The sequence below is a fragment of the Xiphophorus hellerii genome, chromosome 8 (genome assembly GCF_003331165.1).
Source record: "Xiphophorus hellerii strain 12219 chromosome 8, Xiphophorus_hellerii-4.1, whole genome shotgun sequence".
Lineage (NCBI taxonomy): Eukaryota > Metazoa > Chordata > Actinopteri > Cyprinodontiformes > Poeciliidae > Xiphophorus > Xiphophorus hellerii.
In genome coordinates this window covers 17,224,108-17,251,039 of record NC_045679.1, presented here as the reverse complement: position 1 = coordinate 17,251,039, position 26,932 = coordinate 17,224,108, and the positions used below count along the sequence as shown (strand labels likewise).

Below are 26,932 nucleotides of genomic sequence, written 5' to 3'. Positions count from 1 at the left end.
GAGTTCAGCAAAAAGTAAATTAAAAACTAAAATCTATTATAGTATTTTTCACATAAAGCAAGGTAAATATACAGTAAATTTCCAATGTTACACAATGCTTTACATTTAAATGTTTACTTCTAACCTCATTATTTTTTAAAAATTATTTTATGTATATGGCTTCTTTTTTGTTTTGTATAATACACAGACTTGCCGATTGCAGCTGTTTTTAAAAGGTTAGTTTAAATATGAATAGAACTGTATGCTAGTTATCCAATTAGACTAAAATGGTAATTAAAGATTGTTAAAAACGTGATTGAGATTTTTTGAAAAAGGATTTCTTCAATCCTACCTCTTTCTGATTTGGGTAATTGAATTTTAATATTTTTTTCTTAGCTTTATGATCAAGTATCTGTATTTTTACGCACAAAGCTAGATAAAACTTAGCTTGACTTTAAATATAACACTGCAAATGACATTATACAGTGCATATGAGATTCAAACCTGGCATATTTTCAACTGAAGGGTGAATAAAAAACCCCAGGCTTTGCATAGAAGAGGGCAGGCCTGCATGGTAAAGTAATTAAATTGATGAGCCATCTTAATTACTGGAGGACGGTTCTCTGAGTCATTAAAAGCTCTGAAGCGGCTGTAAATCGATGAGTGTTTTGGTTGTTTGTGACGACTAAAGACAAATACAAGAAGATCCTTTTTTTTGCTTCTGATTTACTAATATTCTTCGTCAGAAAAAATTGATCCAGCGTCTTGTTACTACATTCTCAAAGCTGTTTTGGAGATAACATCGGTTGCCTTACAGACCCACAGGTTACTTGGCCTTGACAGGCGATGACCAAAAATGATTAATAACAAGCAGATTTTCTCACGAGAGCCACATTCTAGAATGACTCACAGCTCGTATGCTTTTAATACTTTTGAGTATTTTTACCCTAATTTTCAGAGTCTACATCCCTCCTGTCTCACTGTGAAGATTAATCAATAACCATACAATTTAATGTGTGATAATCATAGTCATCATTTTTGAGAATCAACTGTAGAAATTACTCCCTTCCCTATTATAAAGTCTGCCCAGATTTTGTTGGCTCTCCTTGTTTTTCTTTATCGCTGACTTTTTCTAGTAATTTGTTTGTCTGTTTTTTGTTCACACCACTGTTTTGTGAGCATCAGCTGGCTTTGTTTCAATTAATCATTGCTGACTTCTTACATTTACATGCATTTAAATTGGTAATGAGCGAGACACTGGTATTGTTTCTCTTAATCTTGTGGGGCTACAGCCTTGACTATTTTAATAACCCCTAAGCTCAAGACAGAACTGACTATTTTGATAATTATAATAATAAAACAAAACACATGCAATAAACTCCCAGAAAAAATACTAATGTAATATGATAATATGACATGTAATCTCAAGTATGGAGAGAGAGTTTCTGCTTCACTACATTTTATTCAGGTATCTGTTTCTACACTGTGGACTGCTTGTGCATAGGACTTGCATATTTTACTGCTTGTAAAAAAGGGATGGAGTGAACTTCTACACCTGGCAGGTTGTTGTTGGAATCAATTGTTATCTTGGTTGTTTTGCAGATGTTAGATTTTTTTATTTATTTATTTTTTGAAGGCAAAGGCTACAGCTGAGGTTGTAAGATGTAGGATAGAAGGTGTCTCTGCTGCATTAGAGTGAACCTTCCCCATAAACCAAATTATTGTGGTGAAAAGCAAATTTTTTTTTCCTTCCAAAGAGGCCTTGAGAGTTATTTTGAAAGTTTTAGTTGTTTAATGTTTTATTACAAAACCCTTGGTAAAGTGAGTAAAAAATGTATGGATTGTTCATAATAATTCCTATCTAATCTGGACATAGACAAGACTTGGAAATGCAAAAGACAGAGCATTTAATAGTTTGTAAAAATTGTCTTTGTTGGTAAAATAAAAGTTTTTCGCTAATTGTTGTAGAAAAAAACAATTGAAGTTATTACAATATATATTTCATACTTTTATAAGCTACTTAAATAACTTCACAGTATGCTGTTAAAGAAAAGTGTTAAATGAAGATCCCTACTTGGTTTGGCAGATGGTTTAGGCTACTGAAAAGGCTTCTGTTACAATATGCTACTCCATTAGTCACGCGCCCAATGACTTATAAACAGTACTCACTAAGAGACAAAATGAGTCCTAAATTTAAATACGCACTGCCAGCATCAAGCAGTATTAAAGTACTTTAACATTTTTCCTCATATTTCTGAAAACCTTTACAGCTGCTATGCAGTTGTCACATCTTGATTTGAAGATGTTTATTGTCTGACCGATCTTGTTACCAACTGATAGACATGATTTATGCCCATCATTTCTGTTGCCATTTTTGAGTTGGACAAGTGTCAATTGTACTTATAAGTAAAAAATAACGTAAATAGTGGAAGGAAGGACAGGACATTTGTAAAAAAAATAATTAATTTTTCTGCAAAAGTTTGATTATTGTGCAGATGAAAAGGACTCACAATGCCTCCTAGTAATAAGGAATTACCACAAAGTGGAACAGACACAAAAAGAGGGCAAAAACAATAGCAGAAAAATATAGCCCCATATTTTTCTGTTATTTCGTTTTTGTGGGGGGAGCAGCCGTCTTTCAAACACCCTTGTCAGGCTTGTGTGAACACAGAGCATTTAAAATCCACACAAAGAACTTAAAATATGTTATCAAAGTCAGTCCCTCTGGGCACACTGCTACTCTTAGGACAGTTGATATGTTTTTACAATAAATTAAATTCAAGTCAAACCCAGAGCCCACGTTTAGCAGACATTGTTTATTCTATTTTGCCTCCTTTCCTTTTCCACTTGTGCTGAGACAGAGAGGCTGACAGTTTATCCTTGCGTCATCTGAGCTCAGCAGGCTGCATATGGTGATTTTGAAAAAGCTAATGTTTTTGAGCTTGTGCCTTCTTTTTCCCACATCCAATCTGTTTTATACAGTAGAGCTGTGACTTTCCTTTTAGATAACTAATATTGTATTGCTTACATTGTTAAGTTTCCTTTCATCACAAAAGGGTTTTTTTCAAAGAACTGCTTTGGATAATAAGTTAGAGATAGTTTTAAGTCAAACTTTTTAAATAAAAAAGTAGATGAAGTGTGAAAAAGAAGGAACAGTATTGTAATCTCCCGGTATGTTCTGTGGTCTTGCATCAGATACTTTTTCTGTGCATTGGATTTGGCAAGGTGCTTTGAGGGATCCCCCTTTTTATGACACATCCCTTTGGATGCTCAGTGGGGATTTGGCTTTATGTGGAGCGCATCAAGCCATTGCTGAAGAGTGTGGTATTTTGTAAGGATTCACCTTCATGCTGAAGGAGAACACTAGTGCCCGAGAAGATTGATTAGTGTTGATAATGTACCTTTTATGTCGAAGGTAAGGGCCAAGATATTATCGACATTAAAACTTTGCTTCCTCAGGAATAGATTTTTTAGAAGTTTTTTGGGGGGGGATTTTCACAGGCTTTTTAACATTTTCTACACCTTACAGGGCTGGACTGGCCATCTGGCATTCTCCCAGGAGGCCTACATGCCTTTTGGGCAGAACAACTGTTTTATTGTTTAACCAGCCAATAAAACAGGTAGGCAGATTTTGTTTTTTCCATTTTTTCCCCGACAATGAGCTGGTCCCAGTCAAACCTTTAACCCCTTGGGCTTTATTAAGCTGCACACCTGCAAAAACCAAAAAGTTATAGCATGCAAAAATGGATGAGACAAAATGCTATAAAGGCAGAAAAATGCACAACTCACAAAACACAGGTCCTTTAGGCGGAGAAAGCAAAAATGTCCAAAACTCAAACTTCTATTTATTGTTGGGGATGATATTAGTGATTAGAATCAGGGATGAAATGCAGGGCAGGAGGGAGTACAGAACCTGGAGAAAGTAAAATCTAGCAATGAACTATGCAAAATTTAATGTTTCAGTTTAGACATTTCCATTTTTATTTAAATTTTACCCAAAGCAGTACAAAATATAATTTAATGATTAATTAAATGTTTCAGCAGGAAAAAAGATTATTTAATTTTAAGTACTTTCATCGGTACACTTATTGAAGAACAAGATGTTCTCTGCAAGATGCATAAAATAAGCATAAAACTTTTTGCTTTCTATAGAAATTATGGAAAGTTGTGACCACATTTGTGCTTCTTTACTGTATAATCTGTTTACCATTTACAACTTCTCAATGACCTGACAGAGTAGATTGGACTATTTTCGGCTATTTTACATTCATTCTTTTATTTCATGGGGGCAAGAGGGAATGAATGAGATTGTGTACTACATTGAATATTACAACAAATGTATGTAAAATCACATTTTAATTGCTGCAGGTTGTCATAGTTGGTGAGCATAGCCAGAGAAAAATGTTGACCCAGAAGATTAGAACATTAAAGCCCCTGCAAGAGAGCAACAAGACAACGAGCTTTGATAGGTTGTTTTGAAATGTAATCTTGCAGATGTTGCCTATTATTATTTGTTACAAAAATAAGACAAAGCCATCTAAACAGAATGAGTACTATGGTTTTATTTCAAAAGATTGTGCTCATATTGCTTTTATTGACTTTTTTTTCTTTCCTATGCAGTTTCCTGTTGAAAGTGTTCCTTAGTTAACAGTACAACACATGGATATCCACATTAGGGCTTAAAAATGCAGTCAAAAGACCAACTTTTGGCCTTTGACCATGTTTCATTTTCACTCATATGACAACTGCTGTGTGAAAAGTTATGAATTAGGGGGTAGTCTTCCCTCTTCAATATTACAACCACTTTTTGCAGTGCACTAGTAGGCAGTAACACAGACACCCATCATGATGTTACTACCACCATGAAAGTGTGTACATTCTGATTGAAATATTATTTTTGCACAGATACTGTCATGTTGCTTTATGGTTATCTTTCCGTAAAATACATTTTTCTTCTTCTAAAAAAAAAAAACTTGGTTTCCAATGAATATGGAATGAAATTTGTTTTCTGTAAATCATTTCTGTGCCATAACTTCTTACACCAGCAAGTACAGACAAAACCCCTCCTCTAGGAGTGAATATCAGTTCTCAGGTGTTGATTTTTTGGACAGCAGAAGTCTGAGTAAATTCTAGTTGACCTTGTACACTCGAGTTTAGCAGTTACCCACTAAACTTTCGAGGTCAACTCATGTGAAACCTTTTGCAACATTAAGGACTTTGGTTTGACAGTGATAGAGTTTTTCTAAATGCATAATTATATTTCTGTGTAAGGCATTGATGTATTTACCAATAACATTTTTCCAAAGGAAGATCACAGAGGCTTAACAAATGGTAGGGCATTGGTAGCACATATTTCAAAAGTCTATGTCTCATTTGGGAGATTTTTTGGAAGCTGTTTGGTTGTAAATTTGACAAAGATGTATTTTTTTTAGTTGGAGCATCAAACCAGGCAATAATTTTGAACTGTCAAACTCAATATGTTCATGACGAGTCAGAGAACAAAATATATATATATATATATATATATTTATTTTTATTTTTTTTATGCTATCCTGGAGTGCTTGAGTTTACGCTCCAGAAATAAAGAATGGAATGATGTGGGGAGATTTCTGCTTTGCATTGTCTGCCTTGCATAAAGAGTCAGCAGGGAGGTAAAATATCGTTCCCACACAGTGAGCGTTTTATGCAACCCCGTATCCCCTAATCCCTCCACAACCCTTCCCGCTTGTGTCCCTATGGTTCTGTGTTCCTGACAACTGAGCATCATGACTCTCACTGCTCTGCTGCAGAGCTCTCCTCATTTTACATCATTACTACTGAATTTCAGTTGTTTATAGCTTGAAGGAAATGCATGGGGGAAAAAAATTCTGATGTTTATTGAGTTTAACTTTAATAGTTTCCTTTTAAAGCAATGCAAAGTTGCACACTGCACTGTTGTAGCCAAATAAGGGAGGAAAGATTTGTGTCGAGTGGAAGTAATGAAAAACGGTCTTAAGAGGGGTTATAAGCCGTAATGTGGGCTTCAACAATTCAGTGGTAATAAAAGTACAGCAGGAGACATTTATTTAAATTATTTTAGTTTGGCTCAGTTACAAACAAAAGTGAGTATTAGATGGATTGTCCAAATAACAGAGTATATTATCGTCACTTCTAAATGCCTATGACAACCAAGTTGAGTTAAGAGTAGCACAATGCAGTGGAGCTGCACCACAAAGCTATTATTCACTCCCATAACCATCTGTTTTATAGTCACCACTACATAAAGAAGGGTGAGATATGGATACAGCATCTTTTAAATGTGCCAGTTACCAAAGTGCAAAGTGGGCTTATCCTGAAAAACTGAGATCATATATTAGGACTTTTAGCTGATGGATATGTGAAAATGAGGGGGGCACAAATTGTCCTGTCACTTAAATGAAGACTGTTGAGTAAACACAGTAAATCGTTTTTTGTTTTGTTTTAATTGTACAAATTATACAGTATTTGAAAACTAGAAATTTATACCCAGATCCATTTTGGCTTGTAAGCAAAGCATTATTTGTTGGCTTATTTGTGATTCCCTAATTACATTTTCTGGTGGACAGGCTTTAGATAACATTTTTGTTTTTGTTTGAGGTAGAACTTTATTAGAGTGCTTTAACTTTCAAGTTTGAGCCAAAGCATTGCTTTTATCATCATAAAAACGTAGAAACAACACCACTGAAAAACATGAGACCAAAAACTTCAGTAAAGGCTAAAGGTAAAATCTCAGTTTCTGTTTTTTATTAAGGCTACATGAAAATGTGCTTAGTTGACCTTTTATTCCACACAAACCTCTTAATCTTTTCGAGATGTTTTTAAACCTATATTTCCTACAGCTGACTGAGTTGAAGATAAATAAAAATGGAAAGCAAAACCTTAACACCCCTGTCTTGAATCCCTGTGCCATTATTTCATGTCTGTTTTGCTTTTTAGTTGCTCAGAAAAATAAGCACCTTTAAGTAAATAACATCCCTGCAATGCGTTATGCATTTAACACTACAACAAACAACCTCATCCCCTGGTAAGGCCGATACATTAAAATAATTATGCAGCGTTATTCTTGCAACACTGAGACATGGTGTGTGCTACACAAATGTGCCACTGCAGCAGAATCAATTCAAGTGTGAATCAAATGTTGTAGCAGTGACCCAACAACATTGCTTAATGTCATGCTATTCTTTGCACTCACTCTGCCTGCACTGGTGAAAGATTCAGTTGCATCTGGATGCTGAATAGCTGGAGCAGCTCTATCTGATGCAGTCTGACCTACTTTCAAACTAATTCAGTCAGTTGCATACTTTCCACTATTTTAAGTTTTAGTACATACTACTTTCAATACTCCTGACCCCTAATGTTATATATGTACTGTATATGCATCCAAGTGCATCCAATGTTTATATATATATATATATATATATATATATATATATATATACACAGTACAGACCAAAAGTTTGGACACACCTTTCTAATTCAATGGGTTTTCTTTATTTTCATGACTATTTATAAGGCAAGAAATCCCACTTATTAACCTGACAGGGCACACCTATGAAGTGAAAACCATTTCAGGTGACTACCTCTTGAAGCTCATCAAGAAAATGCAGAGTGTGCAAAGCAGTAATCACAGCAAAAGGTTGCTACTTTGAAGAAACTAGAATATAAGGGGTATTTTCAGTTGTTTTACACTTTTTTGTTTAGTGCATATTTCCACATGTGTTATTCATAGTTTTGATGCCTTCAATGTGAATCTACAATGTCAATAGTCATGAAAATAAAGGAAACTCATTGAATTAAAAGGTGTGTCCAAACTTTTGGTCTGTACTGTATATATATATATATATATATATATATATATATATATATATATATATATATATATATATATATATATATACACAGAGAGAGAGAGAGGCAAATAGACAACCACGTAAGTGGTTAAAATGCCAGCCTATGCTTAAATAATACCCAGCTGTGCAGAGTGAGTCAGTACCTCATATTTGTTCAGCATACAGAGATATGCACTACTACATTTCTCTGTATTTTCTGAGTTGTTAAATCTCTGATTGTTTCCAGTCCATGTTAACCTCCTATCTAGGATGGCCAGTGTAGATATACTTACAGAGGAAGGGTTTTGCTTCTGAAGCAATAAAACTGTTTTACCTAATTTAACACATCTGAGCGGTTCCCGAGCTTTAGGCCATGCATCACAGCCACCTCTAAATTCGATTAGGCTGTCAAATATAAGTATTTTATCCCCCACCTCTTCCCCCGCACCTCGTCTGTCAGTGTGATTTAGAGCTGTGCCGTTTCCAGAACTTTCATTGTTTTGTGAAAGACTCAGCATCTTTCTAAAGAAGTTTTTTTTTTCTCTTATCATCTTCAAGCATTTACTGTTTTGTTGCATGTATCTTTCCATTCTCTGCAATGTGCAGTGGCAAATATGTCTTAATGTTCAGCATATAATTTTGATAAGGTCAGTGTAACCTTATAAGGTTTTCAATAGATTGCACAAAAGCTAGGGGCTCTTGGTAAAATACATGGAAATTGTGATTGTTTATCTGTATCAACAATAAAAATGCAGTGTGATATTTGAGCATGTACAAGCTATTTAATTTTTCTGATGCATTAATTCTTTTTAGATGTGCTTACTTGGCTATAAAATCTCCATATTCTTGGTAATATTTGCAGCAAACACTGTTTTATGGCCAGTATATACATGCATGGTTTGAATTGCCAAATTAATTCTATATGTGTTCAGTTAAGAGTCATGATTGTTGAAATACTAACAGAATTTTATCCACTTTAACAACTAAATCAAATATTTTTGAGTTTTTACTGTCATGTTCCATCTCAAAAGTAGAGCTGGCAGAACAACGACATGTGTTAAAGTGGTGCTAACCTCAGGGATTCAGCCTCAGAGTAGAGCAAGGCAATTCTGGATTACTGACAACTATTCCTACAGCTCCACCTCATTGTGATGAATGACTCCAATCTTCCTCTCCTGAGAAGGGTAACATTACATTTTTGAAATATAGTTAGTGGGTCTGAGACTGGAGGGTTTTTCCCTGTCTGATACCAAACATGAGGGGGGTTGTTTAGAATACACAATGAATTATCTGTATTTATTCATAAGACGGTTCACAACTTATATATTTTTGTTTAGTTTGATCTAAAACTGTCTCCAAGAAAACAGAATAACTTATTTTGATCTTAATTTATGGTTTGTGTAAAAACCAAGTATTTCATGTGTGAAGACCTTAATGTGATTAGCTAGTATCCTTTTGATCAGGAATCTAATTAGAATAATACAAATCTTTGTTTATTAGCAGAAAAGCTCTGTTAATGCCCAATAATGAGGAGTGATTTTGAAATTGTGCTGTTTATTATTAACCAATTTATGAAAAAGATAATATGTATAGCTTGCCAAATAACAGTAACATGACCTATCAGTTAGGCAAGAGCTGGTAGGAGATGACTTATATCAAAAATAATATAATCCCATTGGTTAAAATATAAAAGTTAATTTAATAGTGTGTAATTGCAAACAGAATTGCCACTACTTCTGAAAACACACACAAAACCAGGCTATGATACTGATTATTTATGAGGACTGCCTTAGTGGACAGTTTTGCTGACTTTGTTTGTGCTTTGAATTAATTTTGCTTTTCTGTATTGTCAATAAACTCCAAAGATACCACCCATCAGCAATGTTGTTTTGCCATGTATGTAGATATATTCTGTAGGGCAGGACATTCTGCTATGTCAAAATACAAAGTATTAAGGAAATTTGGCAATGAATCATTGTGACAACCTTAGCTTCAACTGGAATCTGATTTTTCTTAACTAAATGGAGAGTTTTTAATTTATTTATCAAAAAAACTTTGAAATTGTTAACCTTAAGTATTTGGTCAGTACATATGGTTGAAAAAAGAAGTTTATTTCACTCTATAAAGACACACAATCATGTATGTCTTCAATATCTGACATTGTAAATTCCAAAATCCATTCAATTTACTCAAAACCAAAAGAGCAAAAAATACAGCTGTCCATTAAAAATGTCAAAGTTTGCATAGACTAAAATTACAATACATTTTGTAGTGGTGATTTAATAAACTGAAAGTGTCATTCAATGCCTTTTATATGTATATATATTTTATATTGGCACAGTATCTGTATTACTGTTTTGTGCATATTGATTCTAGAAAAATATTTACATTGAAAAATGTAACATAAAAACACATTAAATACAGGCAATACCTGTTTCTAGTTGGGCATTCAGTGGTTCCACACTTTGTTGCTGGTAAAAGAGTACAAGAAGGCGACAGCTACTGAATACAGGCTTTCTGCACCCAAGCCTTAGATTGTATTTCACAGAGCCCTGCTAAACTTCAGAAATAAATCGGTCATATTTTCTAAAGGGAAAGTCTTGCTTTTTCTATGTTTGGGACTATATAGAGTATTTGGTTGTCTAACATCTCAAGAGCACAACCTAACACATTGTTTTGAGTCACATATATCTGAATATGCTTCAATTTGTAAGCTTTCCAGCTTTGTAAGGGAAAAGTACCTTACTGTACCAAATTGCAAAGTTAGGGGGGAGAAAATCTGCCAATTCGCCCTACTGCTTACCAACTGTAACTTCAAATCATGCTACATTCACCATCTCTCTAGAAGGATAGTTTATTCCTGATCATTTTTCTCTGTGCTGGTAACTGCCAGTTCTCATCAGGCGATGGGGGTTAATCAACTCTTCGCTCAGGTCCTGGAAAGTGCAAGAAGTCTCATGCTGGGTTTGATACAGTCCCAGAAGTGAATAAATTAGCTCACACAAATATCTCAAATAGGTACTGATTAATGAAGTGTACAAGAAGAGAGATCTTGCCCGTCGCTATGGAGAGTGGCAAAAAGTATGACTAAAATACATTTTTATGCTAAAACTTACTTGAACTAGAAGAAATATTAGCTTTCCATTTTTTTTTGTTTTGTTCAAGAATTAAGAATTTGGTCATTTGGGTTTAAATTAAGCATTTGCCTTTGCGTTGAACTTGTTATCATCACAGTGGTGAGATCTTAGAGCTCCTGCATTTCTGGTGAATATGACAATTCCCTTGAGTCACTTTTGAACTTAGCACTTATATGATTAACTACCTGTCTTTGAACTTAAAAGTTTAATATGTTACTTCACTTTCAAGTAGATTACATCAATGCCTCCAATTTTTTTCACTTCATTTCTATAGTAATGGCCTGTAGTGTTGTACCAGTTGAGCCTGAAGAAGTAGTTTGAAATTCTGTTCAGCTTGATTAGTTAATTAATTAATTCTTCTTAGTTAGAAAAACAGGATTCATGAATAGAATTCTACAAGAGTAGTATGTGTCTTAATAACATCTGTATTGTGTGTAAGCACATATGTTGACAAAATCTTCACCTCCGTAAAAACTGGACAGTCATTTCAGCTATTTAACTGTATGATGCCCTGAGAGGAAATTTAGAAGTAACTAAAAGCTGCAGCTTCATCTTTCTGCTTGTCTTTCAGTTTCATTCATACATTATGATATTATTTATTATTTATTATATTTAAAACAAGCAAAGAGGCAAGCATTATTTAAGTCAGGTCCCCGCAAAGATTACCAGTATGCAATGATGATAACTGGATTTGACGACTTCAAAAAATGGGATTGGTTTGTCTCTAATTTAAGGGAATATTTCACATCTTTTCACTAGAACACAATTTTTCTCACAAATTTTCTGATATGCAGATATTGTCTATCATTTGCAGTTTGTCATTCATTATGTACATTCTTGCATGATTTAGGGTAAATGATTTCACATCCGGCAGCACACAGCTAGCAGCAACAGTATACTTTGCATTTGTTGTCTGGATAATCTAGGCAAACAGCTTTGAGAAATAAGCAATGAAACTTCTCTCACCTCACGGTCTCCCATGTCCCGAAGGGATAAATGTTCATATAAAGTTGTAATCCTGAGCGACAACAACTCCTACCTGATGAGCCAGTTCCACCCAACAGTTCTGCCGTTGGGTTTGAGCTGCCTTCTGTCAGTCAAGCAGATTTCACAATCCAAAACACATACGCTTCTCTGAGCCTTATACATTTCTTTACCTAGATGTTTGGAGGCTCATAAGATTAACTCAGACTTTTCAGTTATCTTTGGTTAGTTTTAAAATCCCCAATACCTGCATATATTGCCCTGCAAAAGTCTTCAGACCTCTTGGACTTTTTCATATTTTGTTATGCTACAACCACAAACTTTCTTGTGTTTCATTTAAAATACACAAGAATGTTGTTCTTATTCAGAAGTTATAGGAAAAAGAAACCTGTTTTTTAAAAGCGTTTTAGAAATAAGAAACTGAAAAGTGTGGGGTATTTAAGTATTCAGTGCCCCGGAGTGAATTATTTGTAAAGCCCACAATTTTGTAATTCCAGCTTATTTTTGGGAAAATATTTGCCCATTCTTCTTTGAAACATAGGTCAAGCTCAGTCGGATTGAAAGAATAGTGTCTTTAAGCAACAATGTTCAAGACTTGCCACAGACTTGTTAATTTGGAATCAGGCCTGGGATTTGACATGGCCATTCTAATCCATGAATAAACTTTGCTCTATGTTTAAACCATTCTGTAGTAGTTCTTGCTGAGAATTGAACCTGCACCTCAGTCTCAATGCTCTAGACATATTTACACAATTGCATTGTATGTCCGTAGCTCCATCCCTCTTCTCATAAATTTACTCTCTTCTTGATTCATGCTACTGCCACAACTGTCTTCATATTAATATTGTGAAGTGTTAGCTTTATGCCACCACTGTACACTTATTGTTTTGCATACATACTTTAAGATTTAAAGTAGTTCAAATTTTATTAACATGTTTGCAAGAAACTGCAAGGTGCTTTGGTAAAGACCTAAACATTTGAACCCAAAGCTATGAAGCAATCAGTAATAATAAAGTGGAAGCCCCACACTCTACGCACCATTTATTCAGCTTCCAAGGCTAGATTAAAACAGAGAATAATGAAATGGAATAGTTTTACCATTAGCAGTTTTATAAATGGTTGCATCATTTTCCTTTTTGTTTCACAGAAATACATCAAAACCAACACAGAACATTAACTATAGTCATTATATGCCCACAGCTAGAGCCCACGCAGGAAACAAGAACTTGAGGTGTTACAGATGAGTCAGTGGCCGTCACTAAATGTGGTGAACAATGCTCTTCAAACTGTGTCCCTAACATCATTCATTTGAAATCCACAGATGTGTTATATTAATATTGGCAAAGACGACAGAGCAGCAACACCTGCAGCTTTGAAGAAAGTCCTGATTGACAGGAACTTAAACCTCTTCTGCATGTTACTCGGAACAGCTTGATGAAATTCAGCTTTAGCAGGCAACACTGTCAAATATTCAAATAAACTCACTTCAATAGTGTATATATATATATATATATATATATATATATATATATATATATATATATATATATTGTCTCCACTTTATGGTTTTGTTGACTGTATATTGTCAAGAAAATCCGAGCTCATCCCACTTCCCCATGCTGGAGATTTTAGTTTAACAGTAATAATAAATAAAGTTATCTTTAAAATGAATCACTCAAGTGACATCAAGGCCCAACAGTAGACTTAAGTGTCAATAAAGTTAGTTTAACAGTAATAATAAATAAAGTTATCTTTAAAATGAATCACTCAAGTGACATCTAGGCCCAACAGTAGACTTAGGTGTCAATAAAATAAATCTGGTTGTGTGTGTTGTTTTTGTCTAAAGCAAACTTTGCTTTAATTCTACTTTTTTCTATCTAATCATAAGAAATCATAGTCAGTCAGAAAGAGTCATTAAACAGGAAAAGCAGGTTTCCTGGAAAAAGAGGAAGTTTCCAGCCTGCAGATTTATAAAAATAGCTGAGACTATTCCTTAGTTTAAAACATGAAAGTTTTACAGAATGAAATCTAAACATTATTAGTAATTGGATAAGATTCAAGGTAAAACACTTATATTAATATTGGTTTACTTGTAATCATACTTACACTTACATTTGTGGGAACACTTATAAGAAAAACAAGTAACTGTAAACGTGGGTATCAAATAATTAGAATCATGGATTATTCTTGGTTTCTTTTCAGAGAACATCTGTAATAACTCACATTAGGATTATAATAAGGATAATTAATAAGTTATGGTTATAAAATCATAAATGAATGATAAATCAGAGAAGCTGAAGAAAATAAATGTGATATAAGTTATGGTTATAAAATTATAAATGAATGATAAATCAGAGAAGCTAAAGAAAATAAATGTGATATAAATGTGATTTTGACATTGAACTTGAAATGGTGTAAAAGGTGTAACTGCAATTAAACATCACTAATATGTTGTAGGTAGATAGTAGGTGAAAGGTGAAAGGAAGGGAAAAAGGGGAACTAACAGGAGAGCAGAGATGATCAACGCCTTATTTAGGTAAAAGGTTGTGCAGGCAATGGACATAGGAGGTTGAGTAACCCTGAGACATTAGCACAGACATCAGGACATAATGTCTTAAGGACAGTGATGGATGTGAGGTCATCTGTCTAAGCAGACAGCCAATGAAAACGCACCAAAAGGGTGGATAAACCCTATAAAAGGTAGGTGCAAAAGAGGAACCTTTCGTTGGATCCTCCGGGCAGCTTCGAGCCAAGAGATGGACAAAGAACTCTGCAGCTGAAGAAGAGCCGGGGCCACGGAGCCGAAGACTGTCCCGCTCATGGAGACCAACCGGTCAGGCCCACAACCTGTGGCTTCAAATCGCACTTCTCTCATCGGCTGGGTTCAGACCCCAAAGACAAAGATGAAGATAAAGACAAAGGCAAAGACAAAGAAGAAGAACTGGTGCCTTTTTTCCTGCCAGCACCAAGTCCTGTGTGACCTCACCATCCATGCGGAGAAGAAGCTCATCAGACCTACAGAGATTCCTGCCTTCGCCGATCAACATCTTCCTCCTGCTGCAGCACCTTCTTCATCATCAAGCCAGGTCTGGGGTTCGAAACGCCAAACTCCGTCCGTCTCTCTCAAAGGTTCCCTTTTTTTTAGTTCTTAGTATCAGCAGTAGGGAAAGACAGACTAGATGATTGATTTTACTTATTTGATTATTTCTGCTACTGAATTAAGCTGTACTGACCCTTGCAAAAATGCCTTATTAATAAAATATTTAGCATAAAGAAAATCTAAAAGATGTTGTGGACATTCAGTTAATGAGTCACCTTAAAGTTCTTTGATGGTTGTAAAATAGCTATGATGTTTGATTCTGGAGAGGAAAAAGTTTAAAATGTTTTTAGGTTGCTGGTAGCCCAAATTTAAAACGTCATCCTTGGGACTCGCCCGAGTCACTAAAACCTACCTGGTTCAATAACAAATGCAAGTTGTAAAATAGAGAACGAGCGACCGTTAACAGGTGTGCTCTGTGAAACTAGTTGGCTGTAGGCTGCTCAGTCTGGCTAATTCACAGGGGGAAGAAGGGTGGGACACCTGGATGTAGGCCGTCAGAAAACCAGGCGAATCGTTTCTCGAAACCAGCTTAAACAGAGTTTACTTCAGTTCTGGACAGGGTAAATCCCGGCAGATTTAGGAAACTCAATTAACCCGTTAGAAGGAGAGCTGGTAGCACATCTCCCCTCTCAGAAGAGGAAGTAGAGAGTGAGACAGTAGAGACAGAAAGGAGGGGGGGGGTGTTGCGCAACAACAATATGCATCTGTAGCTTTGTATCACCTGCAATTGCGTTTGTTGTTCCTCTATGTCTCATATCACACCCGGTGGGACACAATGCATGCACAGTCTGACACATTACTAACTTGTGAAATTTCAACCTTGCTGTGGAGAAAATTTACATTAAAAACAGAAGCACATGTTAGTTTTTATGTTATTTTATTTATTTTTTCAAATACCCTTAATATCAAATTACTTTAAGAAATAATCTAAGTCACCTTTGCGTAACAGTTTAACAATTCAAAAATGATCTACGAACATATCAATATTGCAAGAATTCAATTTTTTTTTTAACCATCAGTCTTATTCCTGTATTTTCCAGCTGTCAATGTCATCACTTTGTGTAGGTTTTTCATTTTAACACTTATCTATAGTGCCTCCCCCAAGTGTTTTGCTAGCATATAAGCTGAACCAACCCATTCCATGCATATACTAATCTTTTGTTTACTTCCGAGATGGATGAGGCAATTCAAATCATTATAAGTGGTCTATTAAGTCTAAAGTTATTAATTATAAGTAAAATTGCATTTTTAATGGAGTCCCTGTTAGTTAAGTATGCATTTGCTCTTCTTGTATTCAGGCAAAATTAGTGTTCTTTAAGCTGGAGGAGTCATAATTTATTGAAATCCACTTCATAAATGAGTGGCTGTTCTGTAAATTAGCCAATCTAAAGTTGGAGCATTGGGTCTATTGTTTTATTAAGTTTTTTTTACATTCTGCATATTTAAACTCAGCATAATGTGATTTGAAAGTGGAAGCTTACTGCTGGGCAATGTCAGTGAGTTGTCGCTGATTTTGTTAATGCACTCAAGTTTCAATGGACACAGTTTAATTTCAAGGTTTTAAATATTAAACTCTTGCAAAATTTCCCCTTAAAATGACACATCAAGAGAATATACAGTGATTATTTGTTAAACTTGAGGCAGAGATATGACTTTTCAGTTCTCTCTGTTTCCCAGTTTTCCAGAATCAAGAATTTCCCCCTCTTTGGTCACACTCCTTGGTTTAGGGACAGACTACACACCCATCCCTCATCTGATAAACATTAAAGCTTCTTGCGCTGCTTTTCCTCCTGTCAGTGTGCAGCTTTATCGGAAAAACATAACACTTGGAGTTTTGCTCCTGGCACAGAAAAAAAAACAACACACAGGTCTCAGTGCCAGTGGAGTATCTATCCAAGCTTGTATCGAGCTGAGTTGTGTTTATGATAAGAGCCATCAGTTTGCTCTGTTTTGCTATGGGATCACATGAAAACCTCTCTATTACAACACTGTATGAAAATCCTTCATTGTGTTTGAGAATTCTTTCTTTTAAATCCAAGGCCCAAGGTCTTCTATTTTGTGTTTGATATCTCATCAATCATCATCTTCTCATTACCCTGGCGTCCTGATTAAAATGCACAATCTGAGCTCGGTACCTCTCTGTTCTCTTCCCTGTCCCTAATCTATCCTTTTCCCTTCTCTGTCCCTCCATGTGTCTCCCACCTCCTCTCCTCCTTCTCCTAATCCATTTTCTCGCAGTGTCCTGAGGGGTTGAGACCAATGAAGGATGGCTCAGGTTGCTATGACTACTCCAGAGGCGTTGACTGCACGGATGGCTTCAACGGAGGTTGTGAACAGCTGTGCCTTCAGCAGCTTGTACCCCTTGAAGATGACCCCACTTCCAATAATGTTCTTATGTTTTGCGGGTGAGCATGACTACTAGAAAGAAAATCTGTAAAAACTGTTCCTATGGTGTAAATACAGTCATGGGAATTATTTAGTACACTCCAGAATTCAATATCTCTGAAACCATACTTGTCTTCATTTCACTTTATAAGTCTCTAACATCATTGTGAAAAATTTTTGCAACATTGCTCCAATACACTGAGTTGTGCAAGTTAAGGTTTTGCCACAGTATTTCAATCAGGTCGAGGTTTGAACTTTGATTGGACCACTGTGGCACTTTTATGATTGACTCAGATTGAACCAAGCTTGAGTTGTCATACACCAGCCTCATCTGTAACCCTAGAATCTATTGGTATAGTTCATGGTTGACTCAGTCACTGCTAAGTGTGCTGGCTGAAAATCCATCCCAAATCATCGCCACTGCACTGCTTAGTGACTGGGGTTACATGGTGGTGTGCATTATGGTCAGACATTTCTACTTTGGTCTCATCTGTCAGATGAATGTCATTGCAGAATTGTTGCGGTTCATCCTGGTGCAACTTTATAAACCAAGGTTGTACTGACACAGTATTTTCAAAGAGAACATATTTTTTTTATGAAAAGTCTTCCTAAAAAAGCCATGCTTGCCTTTTTATATTTTTATTATAAAGACTGTGAGTATTTCAGTCTCTGACCTTTGGGGAATTTCCCTGGAAGGTTCTTGGAAATTCCAAGGGACTATAGTCCCTGCAGCTGTCTAACCGGTTTGCCACTTGTAAAAAAAAAACCAAAAATGTCTCACTGTAGATTGAGAGACGTCAGTTTGGTTAGAAATATCATTATAACCTTCCCCAGACTGGAGAGCAGCAAAAATAGCTTGTTTAAATTTACTGCTAACACTTTTTCCGGTTTGGTGCTGTATTAACGCACGTGTTCTCAATGATGGATTATAACAATTATAATTATAAAAAAATTATAGCAATTTTAAGGTGCATGCAGCATCTCCACTGTAGTATTGATAAGATCTAACACTAACACACTACTACATTAGAAAAATATATTTTTCTTATATATTTTTTGGCAATGCGTTATGATCTGTTCTAAACATACATTTCAAATGCATTACAGTAGCAGAATTGTGGTGATATATTTCCCATTGTATGCAATGTAATAGACTAGCAAGCTGAAAAATCTTTTGCTTTTTCATAGGTGGCCCCATCTGCTAATAATCAGCTAATCAAGCACATTTGATTAGCACTTTCTGGCTGCTGTTTTACTTCTAAAAGCTTATCAAAGCAACAAGGGAATATGTAACTTTTTTCTTTGGTGTCTACTGGCAGGGAACGTTGCTTCCTCGTTAAGAAGGGTTTTAATGGCAAGGTTATAATTAACAGTGTTCATCAGTCTAATGCCGATTTAGAAATTAAAACAATCTGCAAACACTATGCTGTATGTGACATAAATGCAACTTAGTTTTTTGTTAGTGTGACTTCCTTTCACCTTCAAATCAAATTAAATTTTTTCTGTTTTTATGTTAAATTTTTTATACATATGCAATTGATAAAATATGCATTAGTTCCACGTGGGAGGAATGTCTTGTTATAAGTGAAACAATCTGCCAGTGTACCTAGTACTTTCTGATTGCTATTTAGGAATTTTTGACTTAATTTAAGTTGATTTTTATAACATATTTCAGTAACAAGTTCAAGTGCTTTACATCATAAAAACTGCTTGCTGAAAAGTTGATTGTAAGTTAGTTTTATCTTATTTTGAGTGGACTAAGCTAACTGCACCAGAAACTGGTACAATTACTGTACAGTACAATGCTTGGTGCAATTTGGTATTTTTTACAACACTACAGACATGAGCCAGGACGTTGCAGTTTGGGCACAAAAACTGTCTTGTATTTACTACTTTACTTATAGACATATACCGATATATAGATATAGATATAGCCAGTTTGAGCATGTCCCTGACTGTCCTTTATTTATATCACCTGGAACTTTTATATGTTTTCTTTTTTCTTTGAACAAGACCTTTCACCTTTGTGTGTGTGTATGTTCAGATACCTTGCATTACGCTGACAGCTTGTGCCTCGTTCGCAGGTGCGTGCAGGAGTACAAGTTGGCAGGGGATGGGCGCTCCTGCGTTCTGCAGTCAGAGAACTGTGAGGGACAAAAATGCCTGAGGCAAGATGTCCACTTCAATGACACTCTGTTTGGTGAGATGCTGCATGGATACAACAACAAAACGCAGCAAGTCAACTTGGGACAGATATTCCAAATGACCTTCCGGTAATTTATGTCCAAATTCTCACGACACTAACACAAGATGTCGCTTTTTTGATACAGTTTTCAGACTATACTGAGAAGCTAAAAAATGTAATTTTAATAACACCTATTGCTGACATTGTAACAAATTTTCAGAAAAAATTATCTAAAGAAAAGTTTTCTCTTAATAGTGACCTCACTGAAGAAGCTCTAAAAGCCAGTTGTCTGGGTTGTTGGTCTTACTGCCTTTGTGCTTGCACAGATGTGTGCATCGTCTTTGTATTTTGGGGCATGGAAAGTGAGAAGTGTATGAGAGAAAATGATGGCTGAGTAAGGATTGAGACTTATCCTTTGGCAGTTCTCCTTAAACCGGCAGCCTCCTGAAGATCTGGCTCACTGTGATAAGTCGTATGCTGTCTGTAATGAAAAGCATAATACAGAAAGATGATGAGGTTCTATCTATGCATGAATGCAATACACACACAGAAAATGCGCTCAAATCATATCTCATATTAGTTGTATATCTTTTACTCATTCCATTCTGTCTGTTTCATTCCTCCATTACCCAGTTTTTATATCAGCATATTTTTTTATTTTTTTTTCACGTTATCATGTTGTGCTTTTCATCAGTTCTGCCTTGTGGGCCACAGTGTCTCAGCTTGGCTAATAAAAAAAGTAATAATTGTAATAGCTGATACCATTATCTACCTGCTGTAGGTCCTGTGAGTCACAGTGTGAGATACGGTGTACTGTAATGAGACACTGAACAGTCTCTAACAGTGAAAGTGAAATTAAACAATTCCTTTTATTATGGAGCTGACAATACATTTTTGATGGGTCAATACTTTGGGGGAAATAATTGCACTTGATATAAACTTAAAAAAGTAATTCAAAAAGAACAGCAATTGCCTTTAAGATAGATGCACCGTAACTGTGGCTTAAAATGTATCTACAATTACTAAATTTATACCCAGAATACAGCCTATATAGAAACTAATAGCCAAATAAATCGACTCAAATTAACTAATCAAATTACCTGATCAAATACATCTTTTAAAGAGTTCTGTAAGAAATTCACGAGGCATGGACTGCAGCTGGAGCCAGTGCTACAAGAGTGACCAAATGTGGATGTATGCAGGAGATGACATACAGTAGTCACATTTCTTGAGGCAAGCCACTCCTGATCCAGAGAGAACATAAAAAATGTCTTTCATGTCCTAAAAAGAAGCAGCACTGGGTTTTTACTCAGTGGTCCAAAGTCCTCTCTAAAAAAAAAAGAAAAAAAAAGTAAGTTTTGCTTTTAATTTTGAATTAAACCCCTAGAGTTTGGAGGAATATGGAGGAGGCACAGATCTTTGGTTCTGTGCCTAATTGCTATGTGCTTATCGAGTCTGAAGTTAGTACAGCCATTTACCAGGAATATATAAGCTACTTAAACCTGACAAACTTAGTGAAGAGCCTGATTTCATTTACCTGCTGGACTTGGCAGTTGCAACAAGTACCGGGACCTTGTTTAATGACAATAGTATAACCGTGCAGGATTGGATGACAATCTTGCCAGACCTAAAACCCCAGAAAATCAACAGAAGAGTATGATAAAATGAGACACCAGAACTAACAATGCAAATGAGCTAAAGGCTGCTATAAAGAAACATAGGCTTCCTAAAACATCTCTGCAGAGCCATTGTCTGGTTGCCTTCAAACCACACTGGACTGATGCAGTAAATAATGCAAACCTAGTTGTGACCTTTGCTATACATTAAATGGAAACATGTTTCAGTTGGCTGCAATTTGTGTTAATTTTGTATTGTTATTATATCATAATTGCATCCTATTGAGAAACTGAATATGAGGATTTCATTAGATGGACCATATTCATCCAAATGAAGAGGAATGAAAGCTTGAGTTCTGTCACTCAGGTTGTATTTAATGTACTACAAGATTCATCTTTTTAAAAAATATATCTTTTCTGTGATTTTCTCATTTACTGAAATCCACCTTTATGTAAAAATACATGCTAATCATTGCAAGAACCCAGTTAAAAATGTATCGTCTATGTTACTGTCGAATTTTAGGACAAAGAACAAAACAAAGCACAGGGGCTTGAGATCAAAGTGGAGCTATCTGGACTATTAGATTTAGCTCATTGCCTGTGCTTCGTATTGTACCAAGTACAAATGTAGTCCAAATGTTTAAATGCGGGCTTTTCTCACATAGTGGTTCACTGGGAGAAAGAATGAAGATCAGATATTTTTGGGAAGTGCACTGCAGCACTTTAGTTTGTATTTGAGTGATGAAATAAAATCCAATGAGAAAAGAACCCCTAACTATAACATATTGAAAAGTCAATTTTTGTTTGAGAAAAGTACCCCCAGTGCTAAATATAAATCTGTTAGATGGATGATGGAATCAGAGGATTACCGAAGTGTTTGAGAAAAAAACAAAATCATCCAGGTGTCTAAAAATGTGAAGCAGTCAAGCTATTTAATGAGATGATAATCAGACACACATTCAACTCTGACAAAATATTGTTTCAAGAAATTGATTGTTTTAATCGGACCGGCAGTGTTCTCAGATAAATTGTTCTAAAAAACCAAAATAGGAGCTAAAATCTGCATAGAATCACTTAAAATCAGCATGAAGGAATATCATTAAGACTACATAAAAAGTTTAGAGGATAATGATGAGGTAGGGCTAAAATGATTGCTGGTTTTAATAGTTATTATGGTACACTTTCCAACTACTACCATTTTGAAATTAAATTACTAAGAAAATTAAAAGCTCTATTGAAATCTTCCATTGCCTGTGTGCTACTGGTACATCATCTCAGACCCAAGCAGAGGACACCAGAAGTTCAGCAGGAGATTTTTCATCCTCAAAGAAACACTCTGGTCTTCAGTGGCTGTATTATGGATTTTACAAGTACACTGAAAGGCTTTTTGAAAATGTTTTTCTGTCCACACTTCATGTAGAATGAAAGGACACTGGTACTATTAGTGTTAAGTTATTTCCTTCTATCAGCCACTCACGCTTCCTTCATCTTCCACTAAATGGGCTAAGTGTGGCGAGACATATTAGCCCACAACATCCAGTTGCATATTGTACTGTATATCTTAGTGAATTGGCTTACTGTGTCTTCACTTGACATTTTAAAGCTGGCCCCTTTGAACATTTGTCCTGCAGAATGTGAACATCACCAAAACATTTTTACTGATTTAATTAATGTAAGCTCTCAAATCTGTTTGTCACTGCTTGCAATTATGGTAGAAGAATTTTAAAAGGTTAATTTGAAATTACTTGAAGTGAGGTTCTGTTACGCTATTATTGTAATAGTTTAGTAAAAGCTACCCAGATGTATGATGTAAGAAGTTACCTCTTCAGCTGATTAGATTGGCTTCAGTCAATCTAATTAGCTAATAATTGTTAAACAACCACGAGACCTGGAAAGCATAGCAGCATATAATTTTCAGTGCTGCTGTACACCTGTCAGCCTGACACAAGTTTTCTTTATTCTTGGTTTAGCTAGAGAGGACTAGCAGATGATTCGATGGATTTATACAGCCAGCAGGATCAGTCGATGTTCAGTCATTATAGGAACATGAGCCTTGTTAAACCTTGTCTCAGCAGATGGCATAGAATCATAATAAATTAGAATATGGGTTTCCATGACACTTATTAATTAGATTAAAAGAACCTTATAAAAACTAACAACCTTTAACTATGTAATGAACGTACTTTTCATAAAATTATAATCAAGTACTACATGTGATCCAGTTGTCAAGTTTACATAATCCAACGGGTTTGTGCAGTCATGGACAGTTTTCTAATAAAAATTAGACCTGACCTCAAAACATTACTTTCACTTCACATATATTTTTTTCATTATTATTATTATTTTCCATTGACATTTTGTTGTATGAATCCTTTATACAAAGTTAGCTAATTTGCTTTGTAATTTTGTGCTTTATATATTCTAATTTTGACTTCATATTAATTACTTAAAGTGAACCTTTTTACTTCGCAACAAAATGAACTACTTTTTGAATAAGAATTTAAAAACCCAAATTAGCTTATTAATACATTAAAAAGATTTCAAACATTTAGCAGAGCATAGAAAACACAGATCAAGCTTTCATTGTTTTATTTAACTGGCTTGGCGTTGTATCTGTGTGTGCCCAAGGGCCACATGTCAAGAAATACGATAGGGATGAAGAGCTGGAGTGGGAATTGTTTTTATTTTGATCACCTTAAGAGCTGAAAGCTAAATGGGCCTCGACATCCATCTTCAGAGAATTACTTTAACATGATTGACATGTCTACAGCCTAATATGGGAAAAGACCAAATGTTTTCTAATGTTTCACAGGGTTTAACCAGTTGGGAACTGCCTCTGATACACTGACAGGGCACAGTTTGACAGATAAAAGAATGGCATGGTTTAGAGATTTTAACCACAGGAGAGAGACAGTCTTGATCCATTTGCCCTTAAGCAGTGGGGAGCACAGTGGTTTCTATACCGCTAGACTGTAGGTCTGTACACCAGGTCAAATAAAACTCTGAGAAGGAGACACATTTGTACTGAAGCCAAGATTGAACTGGACTTTTACAAATGCCAGTTTTAAAATCCCTTAAATCTGTCTGTCTATGAGGGGGAAAAAAAGTGTTGCAGCATGAAATACAAGTGTTTAGAGCTTTTTTATGTTTTTACAGTTGATCTGGTGTCCACACCCCTGTTAAGCCATTAATTACATGTGCCCTCAATCTTTGTATGGCCACATGGCACATGCATAATGCATTTGATTTCTTTCCTTGTTTTTTTTCTTTTTTTTTGAACAAGCAATTTAGCGCTCATTATTTGGATTTTTTTAAGATCAGGCCCTATGTCAATCAATAACATTACTATTTTCACCTTTCAGCCAGGAAAGAAAAAAACTGAGATCTGTTTCTCAGTAAACTAGAATATACCATAGAATGAGGTGAAAAACTAAAGTTTCTGCTTTGAAATATTTGCAGACTAGTGTCAATGTACTGTATAGTATTAGCTCCAAAACCTTTGACAGGGCTCCATTAGGATGAATTACTGCATCAAATATGTCTAGCATGAAGGTCACCAGTGGTTTATCCTGCACCTGTTTCTTCTACTGAACTGTCCAATAATATGCTTAGACAAGGCACTTTGTAAACACCCAGCCACTTTAGCAATGACCTTTCACCACTTGTTGAGGATGTCACTTTAGCTTTACCTTAGATGTAAAATCAGAATCTTCAAATGTTACATTTCTGAATTAAAAATACATTTTTATTGATTGTACTTATACTTTTAAGCTACTCAGAAACTGTTTTTTTTAATAACATTAGCTGTTAGTTATAATAGCAAAAGTAATTGTTCAGAATATATCACTATACAGTACAGACCAAAAGTTTGGACACACCTTTTAATTCAATGAGTTTCCTTTATTTTCATGACTATTGACATTTTAGATTCACACTGAAGGCAACAAAACTATGAATAACACGTGGAAATATGCACTAAACAGAAAAGTGTAAAACAACTGAAAATACCCCTTATATTCTAGTTTCTTCAAAGTAGCAACCTTTTGCTGTGATTACTGCTTTGCACACACTCTGCATTTTCTTGATGAGCTTCAAGAGGTAGTCACCTGAAATGGTTTTCACTTCATAGGTGTGCCCTGTCAGGTTAATAAGTGGGATTTCTTGCCTTATAAATAGTCATGAAAATAAAGAAAACCCATTGAATTAGAAGGTGTGTCCAAACTTTTGGTCTGTACTGTATGTGTAATAAATCTATTATTTGCCTGCAATTTTTAAAAAAAGGACACTCAGAAAAGTTTATAGCTCTGGTAATATAGTCAAGAAAGTATGATGTTTCCATACAATCAAAGTAATGGCTGGTAAATATACTTATTGGATATCTTTAAATATATTTGATGAATAATTCACCAAAATGCTGTTTCATCCTACGAAGCATCAAATCACTACTCATCCACAGCACTCTAGCCACCCTTTCCCTGGCTTTATAAATTGGTCATTTGCTGTAGCTATTTATCTTTCCAAGAATGTTGGGTACATTTTGTCCACCGAGAGACTTCTGTAATTTGCAGAGAACCACGTGTTCTCTTTCCCATCTCGACGCTCTTCACTTTATTACACCTTTACAGTTTGCACCTGCTCCTGGAAGCTCGAAAAAATTTCCATACTAATTGTGAGATGCACACACTGCTGTACTTCCATATTCCCTTGCAGTTGGCTGATTGCGTGCAGATGACAGGCAAAACACACTTTCAGGCTGATTGTGGGTGCTTCAATAAATAACACCCATATCTTTGTGTAAAGTCTGTTTGAAACTAAGTGCAAAAAACATAACATAGACTGATCTGCTGCACCAGTTTTGATCCTTTTCAATAGGTGATTTTAAAGAATTTAACTCTATTCTGAGGTAGAAATAATCGTTTATTCACAATCAGCAGATATTTTGAAGGCAAGAACATAAAACTTTTTCAAAAAAAAGAATTATAGTTATTTAAGGCATTAAAATCACATTTTCCATTCATCATTGTAAATCTAACCACACAAGCCAAGCACACTGGATTCTAATACTTGACTCCCAGTGCTGCTAATTAAACATGTGTATTACAGCATGTCATCTCACTTAAGTCCTTATTCCACATTTTCAAATCCACTGTGTCATTTGTCAGAAGAACCAAAGCTTTATCTTCACAAACACTTGCTCCCATTAGATTCCACTTCACACTTTGTGTATTTATAGCAGCACTTTGCTAGTTTTACTCCTATTTTCTGCACTTTTCTTCACAACATCTTTGAAATGCAGATGTGACTCTTATTTCACAGCCCCCCCATCCTTTTTTTCCCCCTCTTGCCTCAGCAGTATACCGATTCTCTCTCACTTACCCAACAATTCCTTCCCCTGCATCAGCAGCTCAAAGGAAAAAAATTTAAATGATTGATATAAATTACATTATTTGTCTCACATTCTCTCAGGTACTTTTTTAATAAGAAATAAAGCACCAGATTTACACCTGTTTTACATGCATTTTATTTCAAATTACTTTTGCTTGGCACGCTGTTAACACTGTGAGGTGAATGTTACTAATTATTAATATTTAATAACTAATTGGGATGCATTGACACATAATATTTCTACTCAATGTGAAGCATGTTTTTTAAAAGCACTATCCAGTTGTCAGTGTGTAATCTGAAACATGTATTCTGTT

The 26,932-nt window shown here is 35.4% G+C and overlaps 1 protein-coding gene across 1 annotated transcript in view; it reads left to right on the top strand.

Moving 5' to 3' along the window:
- astn2 (astrotactin 2) overlaps positions 1-26,932 on the top strand; it is a 262,503-nt gene that overhangs the window by 139,787 nt on the left and 95,784 nt on the right. The window contains exons 12-13 of the mRNA XM_032569481.1: positions 17,286-17,452; positions 19,517-19,705. Coding sequence (XP_032425372.1) covers positions 17,286-17,452; positions 19,517-19,705 — 356 coding nt within the window. The remainder of the gene's footprint in view (positions 1-17,285; positions 17,453-19,516; positions 19,706-26,932) is intronic.